The 21352-nt window shown below is 44.9% G+C and overlaps 2 protein-coding genes across 3 annotated transcripts in view; one reads left to right on the top strand and one right to left on the bottom strand.

Annotated features, from left to right (window-relative positions):
- The window catches only part of JAK1 (Janus kinase 1), a 127632-nt gene extending 113787 nt beyond the window's left edge, over window positions 1-13845 (top strand). Inside the window, exons 14-25 of the mRNA XM_027058982.2 lie at window positions 223-310; window positions 727-854; window positions 1472-1607; window positions 3496-3647; window positions 6515-6665; window positions 6790-6884; window positions 7986-8178; window positions 8628-8752; window positions 9120-9292; window positions 11020-11137; window positions 11670-11780; window positions 12590-13845. Coding sequence (XP_026914783.1) covers window positions 223-310; window positions 727-854; window positions 1472-1607; window positions 3496-3647; window positions 6515-6665; window positions 6790-6884; window positions 7986-8178; window positions 8628-8752; window positions 9120-9292; window positions 11020-11137; window positions 11670-11780; window positions 12590-12697 — 1578 coding nt within the window. The 3' untranslated portion in view covers window positions 12698-13845. The remainder of the gene's footprint in view (window positions 1-222; window positions 311-726; window positions 855-1471; window positions 1608-3495; window positions 3648-6514; window positions 6666-6789; window positions 6885-7985; window positions 8179-8627; window positions 8753-9119; window positions 9293-11019; window positions 11138-11669; window positions 11781-12589) is intronic.
- Window positions 13846-14233: 388 nt separating this feature from the next.
- RAVER2 (ribonucleoprotein, PTB binding 2) overlaps window positions 14234-21352 on the bottom strand; it is a 90995-nt gene continuing 83876 nt past the window's right edge. For both annotated transcript variants that reach the window (XM_027058990.2, XM_027058989.2), the window contains exon 12: window positions 14234-15917. In XM_027058990.2, the coding sequence (XP_026914791.1) occupies window positions 15771-15917 (147 nt within the window). In that variant the 3' untranslated portion in view covers window positions 14234-15770. The remainder of the gene's footprint in view (window positions 15918-21352) is intronic.

Below are 21352 nucleotides of genomic sequence, written 5' to 3'. Positions count from 1 at the left end.
TCCAGCCTGGCTCTGTATCCTATTAGGTTGTCTAAATCTATCCCGTATCCCAGCCGGCTTAGCAATGCCTCTGGACAGGCAAGGCCAGGGGAGCAGTTTCAGGGCCTGGGATGACAGTGATGAGTTTTCCTGGGACCCATTGACTTTCCTCTCAGCAGAGCCCCTTTGGCATCAGAGCAGTGGAGTCTGACCCTTAGCATTCCTTGTCCTCTTCTCCCACAGGCCTTCTTTGAGGCAGCCAGCATGATGAGGCAGGTCTCCCACAAACACATCGTGTACCTCTATGGCGTCTGTGTCCGAGATGTGGAAAGTAAGTGTATTCGCTGTGGAAGGGGAGGTTGCCCTGGCTGGGAGCGTTGGCGCTGTGGGGATGACTCGGGGCTGATGCCACCTTTACCTTGCCTGGGCTTCTTGCCTCTTGCAGCAGTTCTTGTGCTTAATAGTGGATGTGGAATTAAGCCCCATTTGTTTTTTTCACTCATTTCTCGAACGTTTACTGTTGCCAGCCCTGACTGCACACTGTGCTGGACCCGGGAGGGTGGGGTGAGCACGCTGAGAGAGAAGAAGGCGTCTGGGCGGGGGCAGAGGTGTAAGCGCTCATTCTGCTGTTTGTACCTCACAAGGATGGTTGTGTCCTCCCAAGCCGAGGACCAGTCAGTAAAGTGGGCTCCCCTCAGGGGGTGAGGGAAGATACTGTCCCTACTGTGGCTACTTTTGTGCCTGTAGATATCATGGTGGAGGAGTTTGTGGAGGGGGGGCCCCTGGATCTCTTCATGCACCGGAAAAGTGATGTCCTCACCACACCGTGGAAGTTTAAAGTTGCCAAACAACTGGCTAGTGCCTTGAGTTACTTGGTAAGTATGTTCTGGAGTCTGTGGTGGCCCCCATCAGGAACCAGAATGCCCGAGTGGGTGGTGGCAGGAAGGGACTCTGGTGAGGTGGGCTGGAGGGGCCTGGTCTCTGTGGTTAAACACAGGTGTGCCTGGTGCTTAGTGGCCTCGACCTTGGTCATTTGGGGCTGTTCGTGTGCTTGTGTACGAATCCTGTTTTGATGGAAATTGTATCATGTCAGAGGACTGACTTCTGTACTGCACTATAGGTAAGAGTGGAAATAGTGTGATTCTTGTCACACGAATGAGTGAAACCGCCAGCGTCAGTAGTGCTTACCGTGGGTCAGCCGTTCAGGGGTCCTACACGTTCTCCTTGGTGTCATTCTCACAGAAGCCCTATGAGGCCCACTCTGCCATTATCCCCGTTTTACTGGTGAGGGGACCAGGGCGCAGGGCCATGGTGTAATACACCTGAGTCACACAGATGACTGGGGAGAGAGCTAGGCTGCCCGGGCATGGCTGTCGCTGGGGAATATGGAGAGATGATGTGAGGAGCCAGGCTTGGAAACGGAGTGAAGGAAGGAGGGAAGATGGGCAGCCCCATGGGCAACTTGACTGAGTTCACCCTTCTCACTCTGCAGGAGGATAAAGACCTGGTCCACGGAAATGTGTGCACTAAAAACCTCCTCTTGGCCCGTGAGGGCATCGACAGTGAGTTCGGCCCGTTCATCAAGCTCAGTGACCCTGGCATCCCCATCACCGTGCTGTCCAGGCAAGGTGGGTCTCCCCTTTCCTCCCACCCCAGTTCCCATCTGTGCCCTTCACCCTTCCACCCTCCCTGTCCCCACCTGAATTAAGGTCAGGCCAGCAGGGAGAAGGGGGCTAGGGCTCTGGTGTGTTTCCTTTTAAGAAGGACACTTTAGCAGACAGGCATCTGGTGCTGCTGCTGTGCCCCGGGGGCCGAGGGAGATGTGGAGGGTAGGGAGGGCCAGTCCCTGCCCTCTGGGAGCTGTGTGGTAGGGGAAACTCACCCAAGGCACGTGTGGTCCTGACGATAAGAGCTGTGTTCGAGGTGCTGGGGTAGCACAGAGGGAGGCTGCTGGGCCCAGGGATGGTCACAGAGGTGTCGAGAGGAGCCGGGTCTCCTGGCCCTCCACTGTAGTTGGTGAGCTGTTGGGGGAGGCCCCCAAGTGATAGCTGTGCTCTTGTGGCCTTTGAATGAGGTCATCGTGAACTATAGGGCTGTGAAGGAAAAGACAGGCCTAGGAGCCAAGACACTGCAACCAGCACTGCCCAAGTAGTACTCTGCCTCTTAGCCTTCGAGGCCGTGTGTGGGATCTCATCGTGGCCCTGGCCTGTGACGGCCAGCCACCAAGCACAGTGCTGGGCTCTTAGAGTTTTGTTCAGTAGGTCAAAGAATGGGCTAAGTTTGGAAGGGAACCAGGATGAAAACAGGCCTTACAAATACAACTGAAATCATTCACTCCTTAGCAGGGAAATGGGAAGCATTCTTTAGTGCCTATGTAGTGCCCCTCACCCGCCCATCTCCCACAGTCAGCAAAGATTCAGCCCTGAATCTGTCCCGGGACCTGTCCTCAGAAAGCACCTGGGGCGCAGACACTGGTGACTCCAGAACTAGTAGAGGAGCCTGGGTATCCCCAAGAGGTGCCGGTAAAATTCTATGGGCATTCAGAGACAGCGATATCACCTAGCTGGGGACAGGTGATTCAGGGAGGCAGTGGGATTTCATCTGGGCCTTGTGGGTCAGTGAGGTGGGCCTGACTGTGACTGCCTCTGTTTCCAGCAGGAGCCAGGAGGCTGTTGCTGGAGGCCACAGTGCTTGTTGAGGGACACAGCAGGGGTGTCTACTCAAGATCACTAGCCTTGGCAGGAAGCCAGAACAGGGCTGCAGAAGTAGCCAGGTGCAAGAGATGTATGACAGCCTCACCTCAGGCTTTCATTCCCTTGTTCTTTCCCACACAAAGCAAACACACAATTGCAGGGTGATTGTGCAGAATGCATGAGTGAGGTGAGCCCATGCCTGCTCTGCATGTATGGGCCTCTTGTCTTTCCCTGCCTTTTCTTCTTTTTTTTTAATGTTTATTTATTTATTTTGAGAAAGAGAGCACACACACAGGCAAGTGGGGAAGGGGCAGACAGAGAGGAAGAGAGAGAATCCCAAGCAGGCTTTGCCTGTCAGTGCAGAGTCCGATGTGGGCCTTGATCTCACAAACTGTGACCTGAGCCGAAATCAGGAGTGGGATGCTTAACCGACTGAGCCACCTAGGTGCCCCTCTGCCTTTTCTTTCTTAAGCCTTTGTTCTCCTTCCCCGGGGTGTTGGCCTTCCCCAGGGTGCTTTGCTGTCATCTGAGGCCAGAGCTTCGGAAGCCTGGCCCTATGTGACCCTCCTGGGGGCTTGTGATAAATGGACACATCTGCTGGCCCTAAGACTGCTGCATGGTGGAGCACGTGCCCGGGCGGAGAGGCCTGGAAAGTGGCACCCTTCACAAACTCCCCGCCCCCCCCCCCCCCCCGGGCCCATGTTTGGAAAGCACTGCTTAAAATAGTTTCTTCGTTAGCTCACAGTTTCTGCTGCAATGACAGTGATTTACAACCCTGGCATTTCCAGAAACTGATCTGGAAATCTCTCTGGTCTTTTTCCAGAGTGCATAGAACGAATCCCGTGGATTGCTCCCGAGTGTGTTGAAGACTCCAAGAACCTGAGTGTGGCCGCTGACAAATGGAGCTTTGGAACCACACTCTGGGAAATCTGCTACAATGGCGAGATCCCTCTGAAAGACAAGACACTGATTGAGGTGAGCAGTTGCTTTCCGGGGTGAGAGCTGAGTGAGGACTCCTTGAGCCCTTGTGAACGTCTCAGCAGTTGTCAGGGAGCCTCATGTTGTGGGAAGAGATGGAGGCGGCTTTGACTGTCCTCCACAGGCTTCCTGGCTGTGTGACCTCGAAAGTGTCACTTAACTTCCCTGTCAGTTTCATCATCTGTAAAATGGGGATAAATACTACCTATTTTGCAGGGCTGTTGTGAAGATTAAGTAAATAATGAAATAATGCATGCACAATGCCAGGCACACGATATGTGCTCAGTAGTACATTATGATAGTGTTTATCTCAGATTTGAAGTACTTGTTAGCAACATTAACACAGATACTTGTTGAGTTTCTACTGCGAGGCATTGTTCGAAGTAAAAGCTGGAGGCTCACTATAAAATAGACACAGGCCTTGGCTTTCCTTGAGGACCTTAGGGTGTGGTTAGGAGAGTTCGCCTGTAATAGCAAGAACGAGGATTCTTCACATAATATGTGAAACCAGCGGCCTAAGAATCCTGCAAATTAGATACAGCAGTGCCATCACCTTCATTTCACAGTTCAGGTAACGGAGACGCAGGGAGTCTCAGCACATGCCTGGGTCCTTCAGCTACAGTGCAAAACCAGAAAGGTCTGACCCACTCTCAAATTTACTGGTAGAAAGTGTGAAGACTGTAACTCTAAAGGGATAAAGTAGTAAAATGACAATCAAGGACCACTGATCCTGACTTAGTGGTTCAATTATTGGAATGTGTCTCGTGTATTTATGGGGGCAGCAGCATCACTTTGAGCTGGGAGGGATTGATCAAAATCCAGGGGAAGGTGGCATTTCAGTTGTCCGTGGGAAGCAATGAGTGGTTTCGTTTGCCTCAAGCATGGAGAGGAATGACAGGTGGTAAGGTGGGAAAGGTTATTTGGGTCAGATTATTGGAAGCCCTAAATTCCAGGCTACAGAATTGTACTTAGGGGTGATGTGGGACACTGATGAGTTTGCGTGGAGAAGTGAGGTGCTTAGAGGTCAGCATGGGGACGGGTCTTCTAGACACCGTGGTTGGGATGGACAGGCTAAGGAGTGACCACACGCTCTGAGGCTCTCAGTGGTGAGGACAGAGACAGGAAGTGGCAATGGAAATCCAGAGTGGAGGGTGCACCTGTAGGAGATCCTGAAGAGGTAGAATGTTTAACCAGTTAACTTTGGCCAGGTAAACATAGTACAGGGCTTGGGAAAGCGGAGTTAAGTCAAAACCAGCAGGGAAGCCCTCAGATCTATAACTCTGCTATTTGGGATTTTCATTCTAGGGCTTTTGGAGAAAAGTCAGTATCTATTCAGCACCTGCTGTGTACTCAGGGCTAAGCAGCATGCAGGAATGGTGTAAGGAAGGGCCTGTACCTTTGATAAAAGAGGGCTCCTTCTCTCCTCCCAAGTACCCTTGATGGGTTTGGATGGCCTTTCCACCTGGCTGCACCAGAGCGGGGAAGTGAGCGTGACACTGAGAGGCGAGAGCAGCTCCCAGCTCGGTTCCAGCTCCTCCTCTTCCTCATCCTCTGAGGTCTCCCCACTTCCACCAAGGATCCCCAGGGACAGAGGAGAAACCAGTACTCATGAGATTCACTAGAAACTGGAGGGTAGGGGTGCCAGGGTGGCTCAGTCGATTAAGTGTCCGACTTCGGCTCAGGGCATGATCTCTTAGTTTGTGGGTTCAAGCCCTGCATTGGGCTCTGTGCTGACAGCTCAGAGCCTGGAGCCCGCTTTGGATTCTCTCCCTCTCTCTCGGCCTGTCTCCCACTTGTGCTCTCTCTGTGTCTCTCAAAAATAAATAAACATTTTTTTTTTTTTAACTGGAGGGTCATGGTTTCACTTAATTTTTATTTTTATTTTTTTATTTATTTTTATTTTTTTCTGAATTTTTTTTAATGTTTGTTTATTTCTGAGACAGAGAGAGAGAGACAGAGCATGAGCAGGGGAGGGGCAGAGAGAGAGGGAGACACAGAATCTGAAATAGGCTCCAGGCTCTGAGCTGTCTGCACAGAGCCCGACGCGGGGCTCGAACTCACGGACCGCAAGATCATGACCTGAGCTGAAGTCAGACGCTTAACCGACTGAGCCACCCAGGTGCCCCTTAATTTTTAAAAGTAGTATCAATTATTTGTTTTAGAATTTTGAAGTAATAAACAGTTGAAAATTGGAAAATATAGAAAACTATGAAAAAGAAAAAACAGCAGTCATCATATTCCAGTCGCTCCTCACCACTAGTTAGCCCTTTGGTATTTTGTCTTTCAGTCTGTTTCTGTCTGTCTTGTTTAAACACAACTGAGACCATGCTAGATATAGTTATACAGGCTCTACTTCTTAATTTAATATTGGGAGTACTTTCCTGCATAAATATGTCTTACAATTTTACAAATTTAATGTAAGAGTTGTTTCATTAAACTCAAATTTACTTAACTAATTTTATATTTGGCATTTAGGTTGTTTTTAAATTTGTAATGTGCTAATTCTGCAGGGAGTATCTTTGAACATAAATCTTTGTTTATATCTGACTTCTGAGTCATTTTATAATTGGAATTAATGAGTCAAAGGATTTGAAGAGTCTGCCAAGTTGTATTCCAGGAAGGCTGCGTGACTGCACTAGAATGCAGCAGGTTCAGGCCTGGGTCTACCGCCCATCTGACTTGAATTTGGATTTTAGTATGGGGACTAACATTTCTCCAGGCCGGAATAAGGCAATAGTAACACAGGTTTGTGAAACCTGCCTTTATGCAGAGCTATCAGGGAAATAAATTAGGGATGGTAACTGGTGCTGAAGGGTTAGTGAGTGGTACCTTTGGTTTCTCCCATGTGGTTTTCTTCTTTACAGAAAGAGCGATTCTATGAAAGCCGGTGCCGGCCAGTGACACCATCTTGTAAGGAGCTGGCTGACCTCATGACCCGCTGCATGAACTATGACCCCAACCAGAGACCCTTCTTCCGAGCCATCATGAGAGACATCAATAAACTGGAGGAGCAGAGTAAGACCCTGTCGTGCAGTGTTTGCATGAGACCAGCCAGTTTCCCGGGGAAGCAGCAGAGTAACTAGGAGCCTGTGGACGGCAGTCACTCCTTCTTAACATGGTTTCTTTCCTCCTCTCCTAGATCCAGACATTGTTTCGGAACGAAAGCCGGCAACTGAAGTGGATCCCACACATTTTGAAAAGCGGTTCTTGAAGAGAATCCGTGACTTGGGAGAGGCAAGTTAGGCTGGAGTCCCCTGCTGACCGTCTGACCTCTTCTGCGTCTAAAACCACTCTCCATTCTCTCTGTTTCTGGGCCAAGATTTATGAAGAGAAGGCATCTCACTGGGTTTTCCCTGGGCCACTGGAATTACAGGAGAGTCTCTGCTTGGCACACAGCAGCAGTGTGCATATACCTGCCTGCCCAGGTGGCTGGATATGCACACAGGATGTTGGTCTGCTCCCTCCAGACTCGATTTTTCTCCAAGGGGTAGAAGAGAATGGAAAGAGAGAGATACGGGGGAATAGGTATAGATGTGGTAGAAACAGAAAAGTCCCTATCTTGGACTTTGCTGTGTGGCTGCTTAAATAAGGGATATTTACTACACAGAAGGCCACATAGAATGTCAGTTTTCCCTTGGACCTCGAATGGGAGTTTCCTAACGGTTAAGGTGACCAGAAAAGCTACTGGGATTTGTGTCTAAATACAGATTTTCAATAGTTGAGTTAAGCGAACACAGACTGTGTCCTGTGTGGAGCGTCTTCTCTGTGCCTGGGCCATGTGCTGGACACATAACAGTGTCCTTAGTGCCTCACAACATCCTGAGGGTCTGTGCACATCAAGTGCCTCTGGAGCCAGCTCAGAAGACTAGGTCACTGGGCCTTCCCTGTCCAGTGGCTCAGGAGAAGTCTGACCCCACGTCTCCTGAACACCCATCGCGCAGTGCCCTTTTCAGCCACGTGGTGGCGCCTGCCCCGCTGCCTGGGCCCGTGGCTGTCAGAGAATGCCATAGTCATCCTGCAGGTCCAGAAATAACCTTCCTTGTGGGCTGTGTTTTCACGGAAACTGGGATCGATGTGTTGGTTCAATAGTCCCCTGATACTTCCTTGTCTTAGCTCAGTAATAGAGGGGATGGCGTGTGGGACCAAGAGAGGAGGGGCTGTGGTGGGTGGGGAAGGGTGGGGGGGGGGGACAGTTCGCCGCCTGTAAGGTCGGACTGTGCTGTGTACCCCTGGCCTTCGCGGGAACAGCACGAGGAGCAAGCGTCATCTTCTGAATGTTCCTGCTGGCCCGGGGTGGGGGCTTTTCTCATCAGGCACGTGCATCTTTCCTTCCAGGGCCACTTTGGGAAGGTTGAGCTCTGCAGATACGACCCTGAGGGTGACAATACCGGGGAGCAGGTGGCTGTCAAATCCCTGAAGCCTGAGAGTGGAGGTAACCACATAGCTGATCTGAAGAAGGAAATTGAAATCTTAAGGAACCTCTATCATGAGAACATTGTGAAGTACAAAGGCATCTGTACAGAAGACGGTATGTTGTGCAAAGTGGGGTTGGTGTGAAAACTAAGGGAGCTTCTGGGGTTATACGGCCAGTGCCACCAATCAAGGTGGCAAGTGGTATTTACTAATACCTTTTTTTACAAGCCAATATAACACCCACATATTATACTCTAAAACTGGTAATGAAATGATGTGGCTCATAAGTTTTAAAAATCAGTCATCTGTGGTGGTTCGCAGAGCACTGTTAGCTCAGGGGGTGCTGATGACTGGGTTCTGTACACACGTGTCACTATCTCTGTTCACTGCTGAGGATCCTGAGGTTCAGGGGCTTAAAGAGGTTAAGTAGCTTGCCTGGGATTCGGGGTGGGGAGTGACACTGAAATCAGCTCGGGGCCTGTGTCTCCTGATCCTGCACCCTCTACTCCCCCACAGTTCCTTCATCTGGCAGCCTTGTCCTGATGGGTGTTCTTTTCTTGACAGGAGGAAATGGTATTAAGCTCATCATGGAGTTTCTACCTTCAGGAAGCCTTAAGGAATATCTTCCAAAGAATAAGAACAAAATTAACCTCAAACAACAGTTAAAATATGCTGTTCAGATTTGTAAGGTAAAAAAAAAAAAAAGCATGTTAAAGATTAAAAAATCAGGCACTCTGTCCTGGGTAATTGGTTTGTAATTAAACTGCAGGGGGAAGCTTTCCAGTAATTGTACCTGAGTTCATATTGCTCTGCATGATTTGGATGAAAATTAGCCAGTACTGACAAAATGAGCTGAGTTGTTAATATGGGTGATTTAATATGTATTTCTTTGAATTGGGTTGGTTTTACTTGCATTAAAGTAAAAACAACAACAACAGAAATGCATGACAGGTAAATGAAACGGCATCTGTGCTTTCCTGAGATGCAGTGATGGATACAAAACACGGCCTGAACTGACCATTAGCAAATGACTCTACATTGACTTCTCTCCCTCAGGGGATGGACTACTTGGGGTCTCGGCAGTACGTTCACCGGGACTTAGCAGCAAGAAATGTCCTCGTTGAGAGTGAGCACCAAGTGAAAATTGGAGACTTCGGTTTAACCAAAGCCATTGAAACCGACAAAGAGTACTACACAGTCAAGGATGATCGGGACAGCCCTGTGTTTTGGTAACTGAATCTAATGTTATGTTAATGTCTTTTATTCCTCCTGCCTAAGTCAAGGTTAGAAAGAACTTAGAACATTTGGGATTGATTGAGTTTTGCCTTCAAGAAACCTCTTTTAGACTGTTTCCCTAAAAGCAACCCGCACAGAAATGCCTGAGGTTTATACGATACCATCTTCCAAGGAGTGGAGGACATGAGCCACCCAGTCAGCATCTCCAGCTTCCCAGGAGAGAGCATTCACTGACACAGTCCTTGCCCCCGTCAGTCGTTGCAGGGGTCACATGCTCACACAGAATGGGAAGGAGGTGATGAAGTAGGCTCTGACCAGTGCAGGGAGATCCCAGACAGAGCAGAGCACAGCACGCCCAGTACACAACTTGGCCGTCTGCTTACAGATCACCGGGGTATCTTGGTCAGGAGGCTGCAGCCTGACTGACCCCTTGCAGCCTGGAGCACCATCCAGGGGAGAGGCTGTTTAAGCCCCTACTCCATGGCTCCTACAGAACAGAGCGGTTCCTCTGAGGTGCATCCTGCATAGACACAAACCTAGATCTCTCCCACCTGTGGAGCCTAAGCCTTATTCAGAATTCATCAGTGTGTATCAGGGTCCTGCTTTGTGTTGGGTACTAGAGATATGTGGTGAACAAGCAGACTGAGTTGAGAATTTAATGGATGGGACAGCCAATATCACAGTATCATTAGCATAGAAGGGTTCAGGCTTGGTTTTCTGGAAGTCTTGTAAACGTAAGATTTTAAAAAGATCCATGGGGGTTAGAAGGATGGTTAGAAGGCGGCATGTGTGACTAGCAAGAATGAGATGAGAGCAGTGACTGTCCCAGGACCTGAATCAGCTCGGTGTGGCTGGATCACGAAGTGGGAGGTCTCAAGGACTTGCTAAGGCAGAGCACTGGAAGCCGAGTCACAGAGCTAGCACTCCCTCTGCCCCAAGAGTTTTGGGATACCACGAGAGGGTTTAAGAATGGCAGCTTTTGTTAAAAAAAAAAAAATCACTGTGGGGGCACCGGGGTGGCTCAGTCGGTTAAGCGTCTGATTCTTGACTTAGGCTCAGGTCATGATCTCACAGTTGTGAGATCGAGCCGTTGTCTGGCTCTGCACTGAGTATGGAGCCTGCTTGGGATTCTGTGTCTCTCTGCTCCTCCCTGGCAGGGGAGGTAGGGGTGGGGGTGGGGGTGGAGAATCTAAAAAGATCACTGTGGATGGGAGGGGAACAAGACTAGAGCCAGGGAGTCTGATGCAGCCAGAACTCATGAGGGTGTGAACTGGCACAGTGACATTGGGGCTTAAGAGGAGTAGGTTTGAAAAGTATTTAGAAAACTAGATATGGGCGGGGTGGGGGGCTCCATTTCTGTCTTGGGCAGTTGGGTATCATCTACTGGAACGGTTGACCTTGGAAGAGGGCTGGGCAGCGAGGTCATTGCTAATTTTGAACTTGAAAGAAAACCTGGGGCCTTCTGTCCTCTGCCACCTCCTCCTTGTGGACAACACGTGCTCCGTGAAATGAGCACAAACTAATATTTTAAAGTAACTCTGTGCTACAGAGAGCCTGTAACAGTATTGTTGGACATGTCAGGTGTGTACTTCAGCATATGTGTGGTTAATGTATTAAACACCAAGAAAAACCAAAGAGGTGATTTTGCAGAATTACTCTATAATGTTTATTGAAATATCCTTCCCCGAAAAATGAAGTTTCATGTTCTGCATTCTTTCAGGTATGCTCCAGAATGTTTAATTCAGTGTAAATTTTATATCGCCTCTGACGTCTGGTCGTTTGGAGTGACTCTGCATGAGCTGCTCACTTACTGTGACTCCGATTCTAGCCCCATGGCAGTAAGTCTTCCTTGTCCCTTCATCTGAACCTCACACCCAGTTAAAATGTGTAAATTTTGTTCTTGCATAGACTCTAGTCAGTGTGTTATAATGGAAAGTGTCACTTTTCCATTTGACGTGGTTGCCACTTGACACTTATTTGTGGCTCTCTCAAGTCCTGTTTCACTACGAGCCGAAGTTCTAGAAAACAACACCAGTTTTCAAGGATCTTACCTGTGTGAGGAGTCCAGGGACAGTTTCCTGGGAAAATGGGGGAGCAGCGCGTAGGACCTTGGTTGAGCCTCATGTGTTTGTAAATGAGATCATTGTCACTGGGACAGGCCCTTCAACCAGGGGAGGGAATGGTTGGTAGAGTCTGAGAGCTAGATTATAGACTAACCATTGAGAGTGTATCAAGATTTTGAACTCTCATTTACAGTTGGTAAGGAGAAGAGTCTGTTTATTAATTTCCAGTTAATTCTAGGAATTTTACCTTAACCTGGTGTTACATAAATATGTGCTAAAATATTTTCTTTGGTTTTACTTTACATAGTTGTTCCTGAAAATGATAGGCCCAACGCATGGCCAGATGACAGTCACAAGACTTGTGAACACGTTAAAAGAAGGAAAACGTTTGCCCTGTCCACCTAACTGCCCAGATGAGGTATTTGTGGGCCATTTTACAGTACTAAACTCAATTTGTATTATGTTTTCAGGGCTTGAACTCCTTGAGCAAGGGTTTGGGGGTAGAGGTGGAGGAGTGGAAAGTAGTAGAAAAGTAGTTTTTAAAGTAATTTTCTAAAGCTGGATCTCAGATCAGACGTCTGAAAAATCATCTTTGGGGCAGATGACAGCTGTGCTGAAAGTAAGAATTCCCTCCAGAAGTAGGCTCACCTCAGCGAGCACCCTAAAGGAGCATATTCTGGTGTAGCTGGATTGTGACAAGTATGGGTACAGTTAACCCCTTGACCTTCGTGGCATTGGGGGCACTGACCTCCTACAGCTGAAAATCTGAATGTAACTTTAGTGTTGACTGGAAGCCTTCCTGATAACAAGTAGCACGGTTCTGCAAATGTTTTTTATAGTGCTGTATTATATTTAGTCGAACAGCTCCGGGGATAACTGGACCCGCACAGCTCAAATCCGTGTTGTTCACAGGGCAACTGTAACTGTCCTGGAGTCCGTAGCATTTATGACACTTACTCGGTTTTCTGTATTCTCAAGTGAATTGAGCTTTTAAGACTTTCACTCGTACGTATTCTTCAGTGCATCTCAAAGGTCTAAGAACAACCAGTGAGGAAATGGGAGTCTATACTGAGATATAATGATGTGGATTTTTTGGAAGGTCAATTCATGAGCTTCTCAAATGCTAAGATCTAGGAAATGTGACAACTATAGTTCATAATACTTTCAGTTAACGAGAGTAATGGAGTAATAAGGAAAGTCATCTACCTTTTTTTTTCCTTCTTACAGGTTTATCAACTCATGAGAAAGTGCTGGGAATTCCAACCAACTAATAGGACAACTTTTCAGAACCTAATTAAAGGATTTGAAGCACTTTTAGAAGCACTTTTAAAATAGGAAGCATGAATAGCCTTTAAACTCCTGTGTATCAAGTCCTCCTTCCCGTACCAATACCGAACCATTTTAAAAAGAAATTTTAATGGAAAAAATTTGTATTTGGGCGTGTACAAGGCACACTGCGGTGCTCCTTATGTGTAAGTACTTCCCTCTTTAAATTTGGCACGAGTAACAAACGATGGCAACCACAACAACAGAAAGCACTTAAGCACTTCTCCTTTTGGAAAGAATACATACCGCCATTTTGTTTGGCTAGTTTACCATCACAGTTGCACAAGAGAAAACAAGAGGAGCTGACCCCAGCACTTGTTCCCAGCTGCCAGTTGATCTGAAACGCTTTTCCGGCAGATAAATTGAAGATAAAGTTTGATGGACTTAGTACTCTAACCTGCCCTCGAATTTCAGTATCTATACAGTGATAGGCCAAGCATTCTTGAAATATTAGATACCAGTTAGTAGATCATTGTTTCTATACCAAGATGAGTGTATTCTTGTCACCAGTAGGACTTAAAGTTTGTTTCTTCAGTGGCTTAGCTCCTGCCCCCTCGGGTGACCAAGTACTGATTTTTGAGAGAATGGCTCATACCCAGGGGGACGGCTGTGGAATAGATACTTTGCTGCATGTTCATTCTTGAGAACCAAGCCTGTGCCAGTGCTTTCCTAAACAGTGTATCTTTAATCAGAACTGACTCCAAGACCCTGGATACTGTCCTACATGCTTTTCAGAGATGCCCACGTAGATCCTTTTAGAACTCAACCTCTTTGGGGTAAGCTGTTCCAGCACTGGTTTTGGATGCAACCAGTCAATGTTTTAGTACCTGTCTACGAGAGTTCAGGATCTACTAGACCGTTTCCAGTTTGCTTGGACGTAGCTGGGTAATCAAAAATGTCTCATCTGATTCAGTGTGAACCGTAAGACCTTTATGACCAAGAATGAAAAACTCTGTCAATGCTGTCTATCTGATGTCATTACTTTTCACCTTTTGAGCCTGAAAGAGTTCTGGATTGATGCAATGGCAAAATAAACTTGCCATTTAAATTTGTTCAATAACCCTACATCACCAAGGTCTCTGTCTGTATCAAACCTGTGGCCATTCTATATGCACTTTTGTTTACTCTTTATACAAATAAATATACTAGAGACTTCACATGCATATGCCTTTTAATATGAAGATTTCACTTTCAAAGCATTCAGACAGTTTGTTTACATAGAAAAATAACAGCATAGACTTTGCAGGGGGTGGGGGAGTTTGGTAATGGTCCTCATTGCAAACACCTACCACTTGATTTATCTGTTATGTCCAATGATGACAGGGCACAGGCCAGTACAGATGGCAGATCCTCATGTGCTCTAATCCAGAATCTCTTTTCGTTCCTTCAACCTCTTTGTGCTTTCATTTTGCAGCTCTGATTTACGTTTACTGTGGGAGAGGTGTGACTAAGCACTGAAAATGCTTAATGCAGTGGGAGATGGGAAGGTGAAGTACAGAATGTGGAGAAACCATTATTCATCTGCTGAGTTAAAAACTGGTTACTATGTGAAATGAATTAGACCGAGTAAATTTTTTTTACAAGTCCTATAATATGTGTACCAATTTTAAACTTCATAATTAAAATAGGGTACCTTATAGTCAAAACTTGTCTCCCAACCAAATTACTATTTAATCTGATTTCGGAAAGACTAGGATCATTGAGATGCCTAAACTCCATATCCTCAATTACAGTCTCATAACAAGGAACAAACGTGGAAATTCCTAGACAGCAAAGGGTTTTTCAACACCAAAGTCTTCAGGAAATGGTGAAAGTTATATGCAATAAACACAATTCTTACAGAAGTAAATTGAATTAACTTTTCAGCCTAACACTACAAAAGGGTAAGAGACAAAGCAGGAAGTGAGGTACAACTCGCTAACTCAAAATCGTTACACTCTTACTCCATGGTACTCCTTCAGAAAGAGCAGTACTGAGTGTGGAAACAGGGCATTTGAGGATCAAAATAGACCTTGTTGTAGCAATTAGATCATTACTAGTTTATGCCATGAAATCAGATGCAGAAACTATATTGCTTGCTGCTTACAAGCCTGTTGCAAAAGTTAAAGGATTAGGGAATTCGTGCTATTAGATCAAGGGTTAGCACACTTTCCCCACAAAAGGTCCAGACAATATTTTAGGTTTTGCAGACCATATGATCTCTGTCACAGCTACTCAGCACTGCCACGAGAGCACAAAAGTAGCCATAGACAGTATGTAAATGAACAGATTTGTGTTCCAATAAAATTTTATATAGACACTGAAATTTGAACTTCAAGAATTCAGATCTTTTCTACTTCACTTAAAAATATAAACATCACTCTCAGCTTGCAGACGATATAAAAACAGGGATGACTGAACTTGACCCCAGGGTGTAGGCTGCCAACCCCTGAAATAACTTCACCAAAGCTACTTTTTTAAAAAATACCTTGTTTTTCACAAAAGGTATAAATGGTACATAACAGTAAAAGTAAAGCATCCGTAGTTGTGTATAACTTGGATATCACTATCACTCTGGGTTTTATACTGCAGGGCTGGCGTGGGGGTACTTAGTTTGCATTACCACCACTGCATTTTTGTACTCGCAATCTTATAGTTCTAGGAAAAAGTCCTAAAAATCTATAAATGAGTTATTTCTAGGGAAAGTCAACTGAAATGCACACTGGCATATAAGAAACTCATTCCTCTAAGGCTCAGGAAACAAGACTGTTTCCCATTTATTGCTTCACACTTTTATATCTGGTGTCAAAATTATTCCCGGTCCTAGACAAGGAATACTGGAACATTGTTAAATTCTTCAATGGACTGTAAGTTAATACCACATTAAGATGCATCTAATTCTAATGGAAAATGTCCTCAATTGTCTTGTCTTATTGCTACTTATTTTTTATTTGGCAATTCTGCTTGCTGCACTATACAGTTCCTTCTGGGAAATTAGAAACCCGTATTTAAAGGATATGGCTAGTCTGAATGTAGTTAAGGCAGCGATGAACAGCAGAGATACTGCAAAAAACCTTAGGAGGCTCTAAGGAGAGAACTTAACTCAGTATACACGCTTCTTTTTTAAGTAGGTTTCCATGTAATATGCTCCTGTGCCCTGAGGATGCTGGCCAACAAATTCCACGGAAGCGCCTTCTGGGGCAGAGAGGAGAGATGATGAACCTCGTTTTTCATTTCTTAAAGAGGACACCTAGGAGAAAAAAGCACAATTGATGTAAATACCTAAATTAAAAATTGGTTTATTCCTTAAGGATGTTTGTAAGAAAGGCAATTCTTCTGATTTGGTGTAAAAACAAAATAGGATAAATAACAAAGCTATCAAAAAATTACACAAACTCCTTTAGGAAAACAAATTAGGATTTCTAATTCAAAATCACTTGAGGGACTGTTTGAAAAATATGAACCAGCCTCTGAGTGTTCGCTCAACACTTTGGGGAAAGAAAAAAAGCAACTGCCGTTGCCTCTGCTCCCCCCACCTGGCTAAAGCACACTGAATCAGAATGGCAATGCTAGATGCCAGTATTCCTCTGAGAAAGGCGACTGGCTAAGAAACTGAACTGCATATCAGATTAGAGGATGGGTCTGTCTGGATATTTAAAAAGTGGTAACAAACTAGTAGGTGGAAAAGCACAATGGTTCCAGGCCCCAGCGGAACAGAGGTGTGCACAGGGGATTCGGAACAGCTTCCAGGGCTTGGAGGGAGATGGCGCAACAGGAAGATCCCGGGCCCACCTCGTCCCACAGAGGCAACAACTACATGTATGCAACTGCCTCTGAGGACGGCCTGAAGACTGACACAACTGAGTCTCCACAGCTAATCGTATAGAGAAGGCTACATTGCAAAGGGTAGGAGAAGCAGAAATGCAGTCTGGAACCAAAGCCCTGGCACAACTGCCCACAAACGGGAGGGACGTCATCAGCACAGAGGAGCAAGGGGATCAGCGCACACACCGAGCACCCTCAGGACCTGCACCGGGAAGGGGAGTTTCCATACGTCTGGCTTTCAAAATCAGCAAGGTTTAACTCCAGGAGAGATGGAAGGCTGTAAGAAACGGAGTCCCTACCCTTGAAGAGCTAGTAAGCTAAAAACAGCCCAAGATACAGCACAAACGACACCGTCTGAAAAGCACCTGGGCCTATACGTGGAGATTGACTGACTAGTTTTAGGATATGTGCCAGTGGGGCAGGCCTCTGCAGGGGCTTTCTCTGGAAATCAAAGTGCTGACAGGTGCCATTTTTGTTGCCCCTCCTCAGCCTAGATAGCCAGAGGCTTTCAGGACTCGGTTCTAGCACTCTTTACCCTGCTAGCACCACCTGCCCCCGGTGTCATTCCTCTGTGGACCTGCCCTGGGCAGGGGAGGGAAGCAGACCCACCCAACCAGCACACCTGCAGCAGTCACGGCGGCTCACTACCTCGCAGATAGCCGAGCCGAGCGCCCACCCTGCCCACCAGCGAGCCCCCGGTCAGGCCCCCAAGCCAGCAGCACAGGAGGCAGACCCTGCCCACCGGCACACCCATGGTAGCTGCAACCAGGCCTCACCGGGAACGAGCCCTGCGTACCAGTGCACCTGCAGTGGTCACAGCTCAGCCACAACAGGAAGGCACATGTAGCCACACAGAGGACGTTCCTGGAGTCCTCGGTTCTAGTGACTAGGGATTCCTCTACAGTTTACAACAGGACCCCACCACTTTCAAGATCAGGAGACATAGCTGACCTACTTAACACATAGACACAAGCACAGAGTTGGACAAAGTGACAGAGGAATATGTCCCAAATGAAAGAAGACAAAAATAAAACAGAAGTAAGCAATATGCCTGATGAAGAGTTCAAAGTAATGGTCATATACTCACCAGACTTCAGAGAAGAGTGGATGAACTCAGAACTTCAACAGAGAGAGAGAAAATATAAAAACCAATCAGAGGTGAAGAATACAATAGCTGAAATGAGAAATACACCAGTGGGAATCAACAGATTACAGGATGCAAAAGAATGCATCAGGGATCTAGAAGACAGGGCAAGGAAGCAACCAAGCTGAAGAGCAAAAAGAATAATGGCAGGTTAAGAGACCTCTGCCACATCATCAGTATAATAAAATTCACATTATAGGGATCCTAGAAGGAGAAGACAGAAGGAGGCACAACTTATTTGAAGAAATAACATCTGAAAACTTCCCTAATTTGGGAAAGGAAATAGACATTCAGGTCCAGGAAGCACAGAGAGCCCCAAATAAGATGAACCCAAGGATGTCCACACCAAGACTCATAATAATTAAACTGCAAGAATTAAAGATGAAGAGAGAATCTTAAAAACAAGAGATAAACAGTCACAAGGGAAACCCCATAATTATGGCTATCATCTGATTTTTCAGCAGAAACTTTACAGTCCAGAGGAAAGGGCAGGATATATGTGAAGTACTGAGGGGATAAAACCTACAACCAAGAACACTATATTTGGCCTTATAAGAAATATTAAGGGGAATTCTTTAACTACAAGAAAAGTATGAAAGGAAAACTCTTACTGGTAAAAATAAACAGAGCAGGTCACCTGGGTGGCTCAGTCACTTAAGCATCTGACTTCAGCTCCGGTCATGATCTCACGGTTCATGAATTTGAGCCCGGCATTGGGCTGACAGCTCAGAGCCTAGAGCCTGCTTCAGATTCTGTATCTCTTTCTCTCTCCGCCCCTCCCCTGCTCATGCGCTCTCTGTCTCAAAAATAAACATATAGTAAACGTAGTAGATCAATCACAAAACTAATAAGGAGATTACAATGCAGAAGTAGTAAAATCAATTATATGCACAAAAATTAGTCAAGGGATACACAAAATAAAAAGATACAGAATAAGATATCAAATATATAAAATGTGGAGGAAGGAGTAAAAATGTCATGCTTTTATAATATGTTTGAAGGTAAGTGACCATCAACTCAATATAGACTGCTACATACACATAGGATGTTACATATGAACCCAATGGTAACTAAAAGCCTGCAACAGACAAAAAGAGAAAAGAATCTAAGCATAACACTAGAGAAAGCCATCAAACCATAAGGGAAGAGAGCAAGAGAAAAAAGAAACAGAGAACTACAAAAAATAAGTAAAATGACAATGAATACATACCAACCAATAACTTTTAAGTTTATTTTGTGGGGTGCCTGTGTGGCTCAGTCAGTTGGGCGTCTGACTTTGGCTCAGGTCATGATTTCACAGTTCATGGGTTTGAGACCCATGTTGGGCTCTGTGCTGACAGCTCAAAGCCTGGAGCCTGCTTCGGATTCTGTGTCTCCCTCTCTCTTTGACCTTTCCCACTCGCACTGTGTGTCTTTCTCCCTTTTTTTCTCTCTCTCAAGAATAAACGTTAAAAAAAAAAAAAGTTTATTTATCTTGAAAGAGAGAGCAAGCAGGGGAGGGGTAAAGAGTAAGAATCCCAAGCAGGCTTTGCACTATCTGTGCAGAGCCCGACTGCAGAGTTCGATTCCATGAACCATGAGATCATGACCTGAGCTGAAATCAAGAGTCAGATGCTTAACTGAGCCACCCAGGTGCTCCTCCATCATTCTTTAAATGTAAGTGGACTAAATGTGCCAATCAAAAGACATAGAATGGATGAAAAGAACAAGACCCATCTATATGCTGCCTACAGAAGACTCACTTTAGATCTAAAGACATATACAGACTAAAATGAAGAGACAGAAAAAAGCTAGTCCATGTAAATGGAAGCTAACAAACAAAAACCAAACACACAGCTGGGGTATCAATACTCAGATAAAATAGACTTTATGTATCTTTTTTGAGGAGTGGGGGAGGGCATGGTGAGCGACGGACAGAGAGAGAATCCCACAAGGGAAAGAGAAGTGGGCCTCAACCAAAGTGGGGCTCGTGCTCACCTCAAGCAGGGCACAAGCTCACCCAATAAGGAACTTGAACTTACAAACCACGAGATTATGACCTGAGCTGAAATCAGATGGTTAATCAACTAAGCCACCAGGCATCCTCAGATAAAACAGACTTTAAAACAAAGACTTTCACAAGAGAAAAGAAAGGTCATTACATATCGATAAAGGAATCAATCCGAGAAGACATAACAATTGTAAATATTTATGTGCCCAACTTAGGAATACCTAAATATATAAAGCAAATATTAACAGGCATATAGGGAAAAACTGGCAGTAATACAATAAGAGTGGGGGATGTTACACTACTACTAAAAAAATAAAAACAAAAAAACATTACTTACATCAATGGATAGGTCATTCAGACAGAAAAATGAATAAGTAGCTTTGAATAAAACTTTAGACCAGATAGACCTAACAGATGTATACAAAACATTCCACTCCAAAAGAGCAGAATACACATTCTTTTCAAGGGTACATGGAACATTCTCCAAGACAGATTTTATGATAGGCCACAAAACAAGTCTCAATAAATTTAAGAAGACCAATATAAGGAGCATCTAGCTGGCTCAGTTGGAAGAGCATGCAACTCTTGATCTGGGGGTCGTGGGTTCAAGCCCAAGTGGGGTGTAGAGATTACTTAAATAAACAAAACTTAAAAAAAAAATAGAAGATATTATATCAAGTATCTTTCCTGATCAGTACAGTATAAAACTAGAAATCAATTAGAAGAAAAAAAAACGGGAAAAAACACAAACACATGTAGACTAAATAACATGTTACTAAACATCCAGTAAGTCAATGAAGAAATCAAAGAAGATACCAAAAAAAAAAAATACCTAGACACAAATGAAAATGGAGACACTACAGTTCAAAATCTTTAGGATACAGCTAAAGCAGTTCTAAGAAGGAAGTTTACAGTAATACGGGGAAAATGGGTGATGGGCATTAAGGAGGGCATTTGTTGGGATGAGCACTAGCTGTTATGTATAAATGATGAATCATTGGAGTCTACTCCTGCAGTCAAGACTACACTGTATATGAGCTAACTTGAGAATAAAAACAAAGAGAAAAAAAAACAAGAAAAACCTCAAATCGACAATCTAACATTATGCTTAAAGGAACTAGAATAAGAAGAACAAAGCCCAAAGTTAGAAGGAAAGAAATAATAAAGATCAGGATGGAAAGAAATGAAATACGTACTCGAAAAACAACAGGAAAGATCACTGAGACTAAGAACTTGTTCTCTAAAAAGATAAAATTGATAAACCGTTAGTCAACTAATCAATTAAAACTCAAAATTGAAAACAAAAGAGAAGTTATAACTGATATCACAGAAATACAAAAAATTATAATTACTACAGAAAATTATGTCAACAAATTGGATAAACTACAATAAATTCCTTGAAACATATAATCTTCCAAGACTGAATCAGAAAGAAATAGAAAATCTGAGCAGACCAATTATTGGTAACAAAATTGAATTAATAATCAAAAGATTCCCAATAAAAAAGTCTAAGAGCAAATGCCTTACAGGTGAATTCTACCCAACAGTTAAAGTGGTGTTAACACCTATCTCAAACTATGCCAAAAAATAGGCAGGAAGGAATTAGGAAAGAATGCTTCCAAATTTCATTCTACATGGCCAGCATTAACATGATAGCAAAAAAGCATACAAAGATACTACCAAAAAACAAAATTACAGGTCAATATCCTTCATGAACATAGTTGCA

This window comes from Acinonyx jubatus, chromosome C1 (genome assembly GCF_027475565.1).
Source record: "Acinonyx jubatus isolate Ajub_Pintada_27869175 chromosome C1, VMU_Ajub_asm_v1.0, whole genome shotgun sequence".
NCBI lineage: Eukaryota > Metazoa > Chordata > Mammalia > Carnivora > Felidae > Acinonyx > Acinonyx jubatus.
The sequence above is the reverse complement of the archived record's forward strand: the minus strand, read 5'-3'. Positions and strand labels throughout refer to the sequence as shown.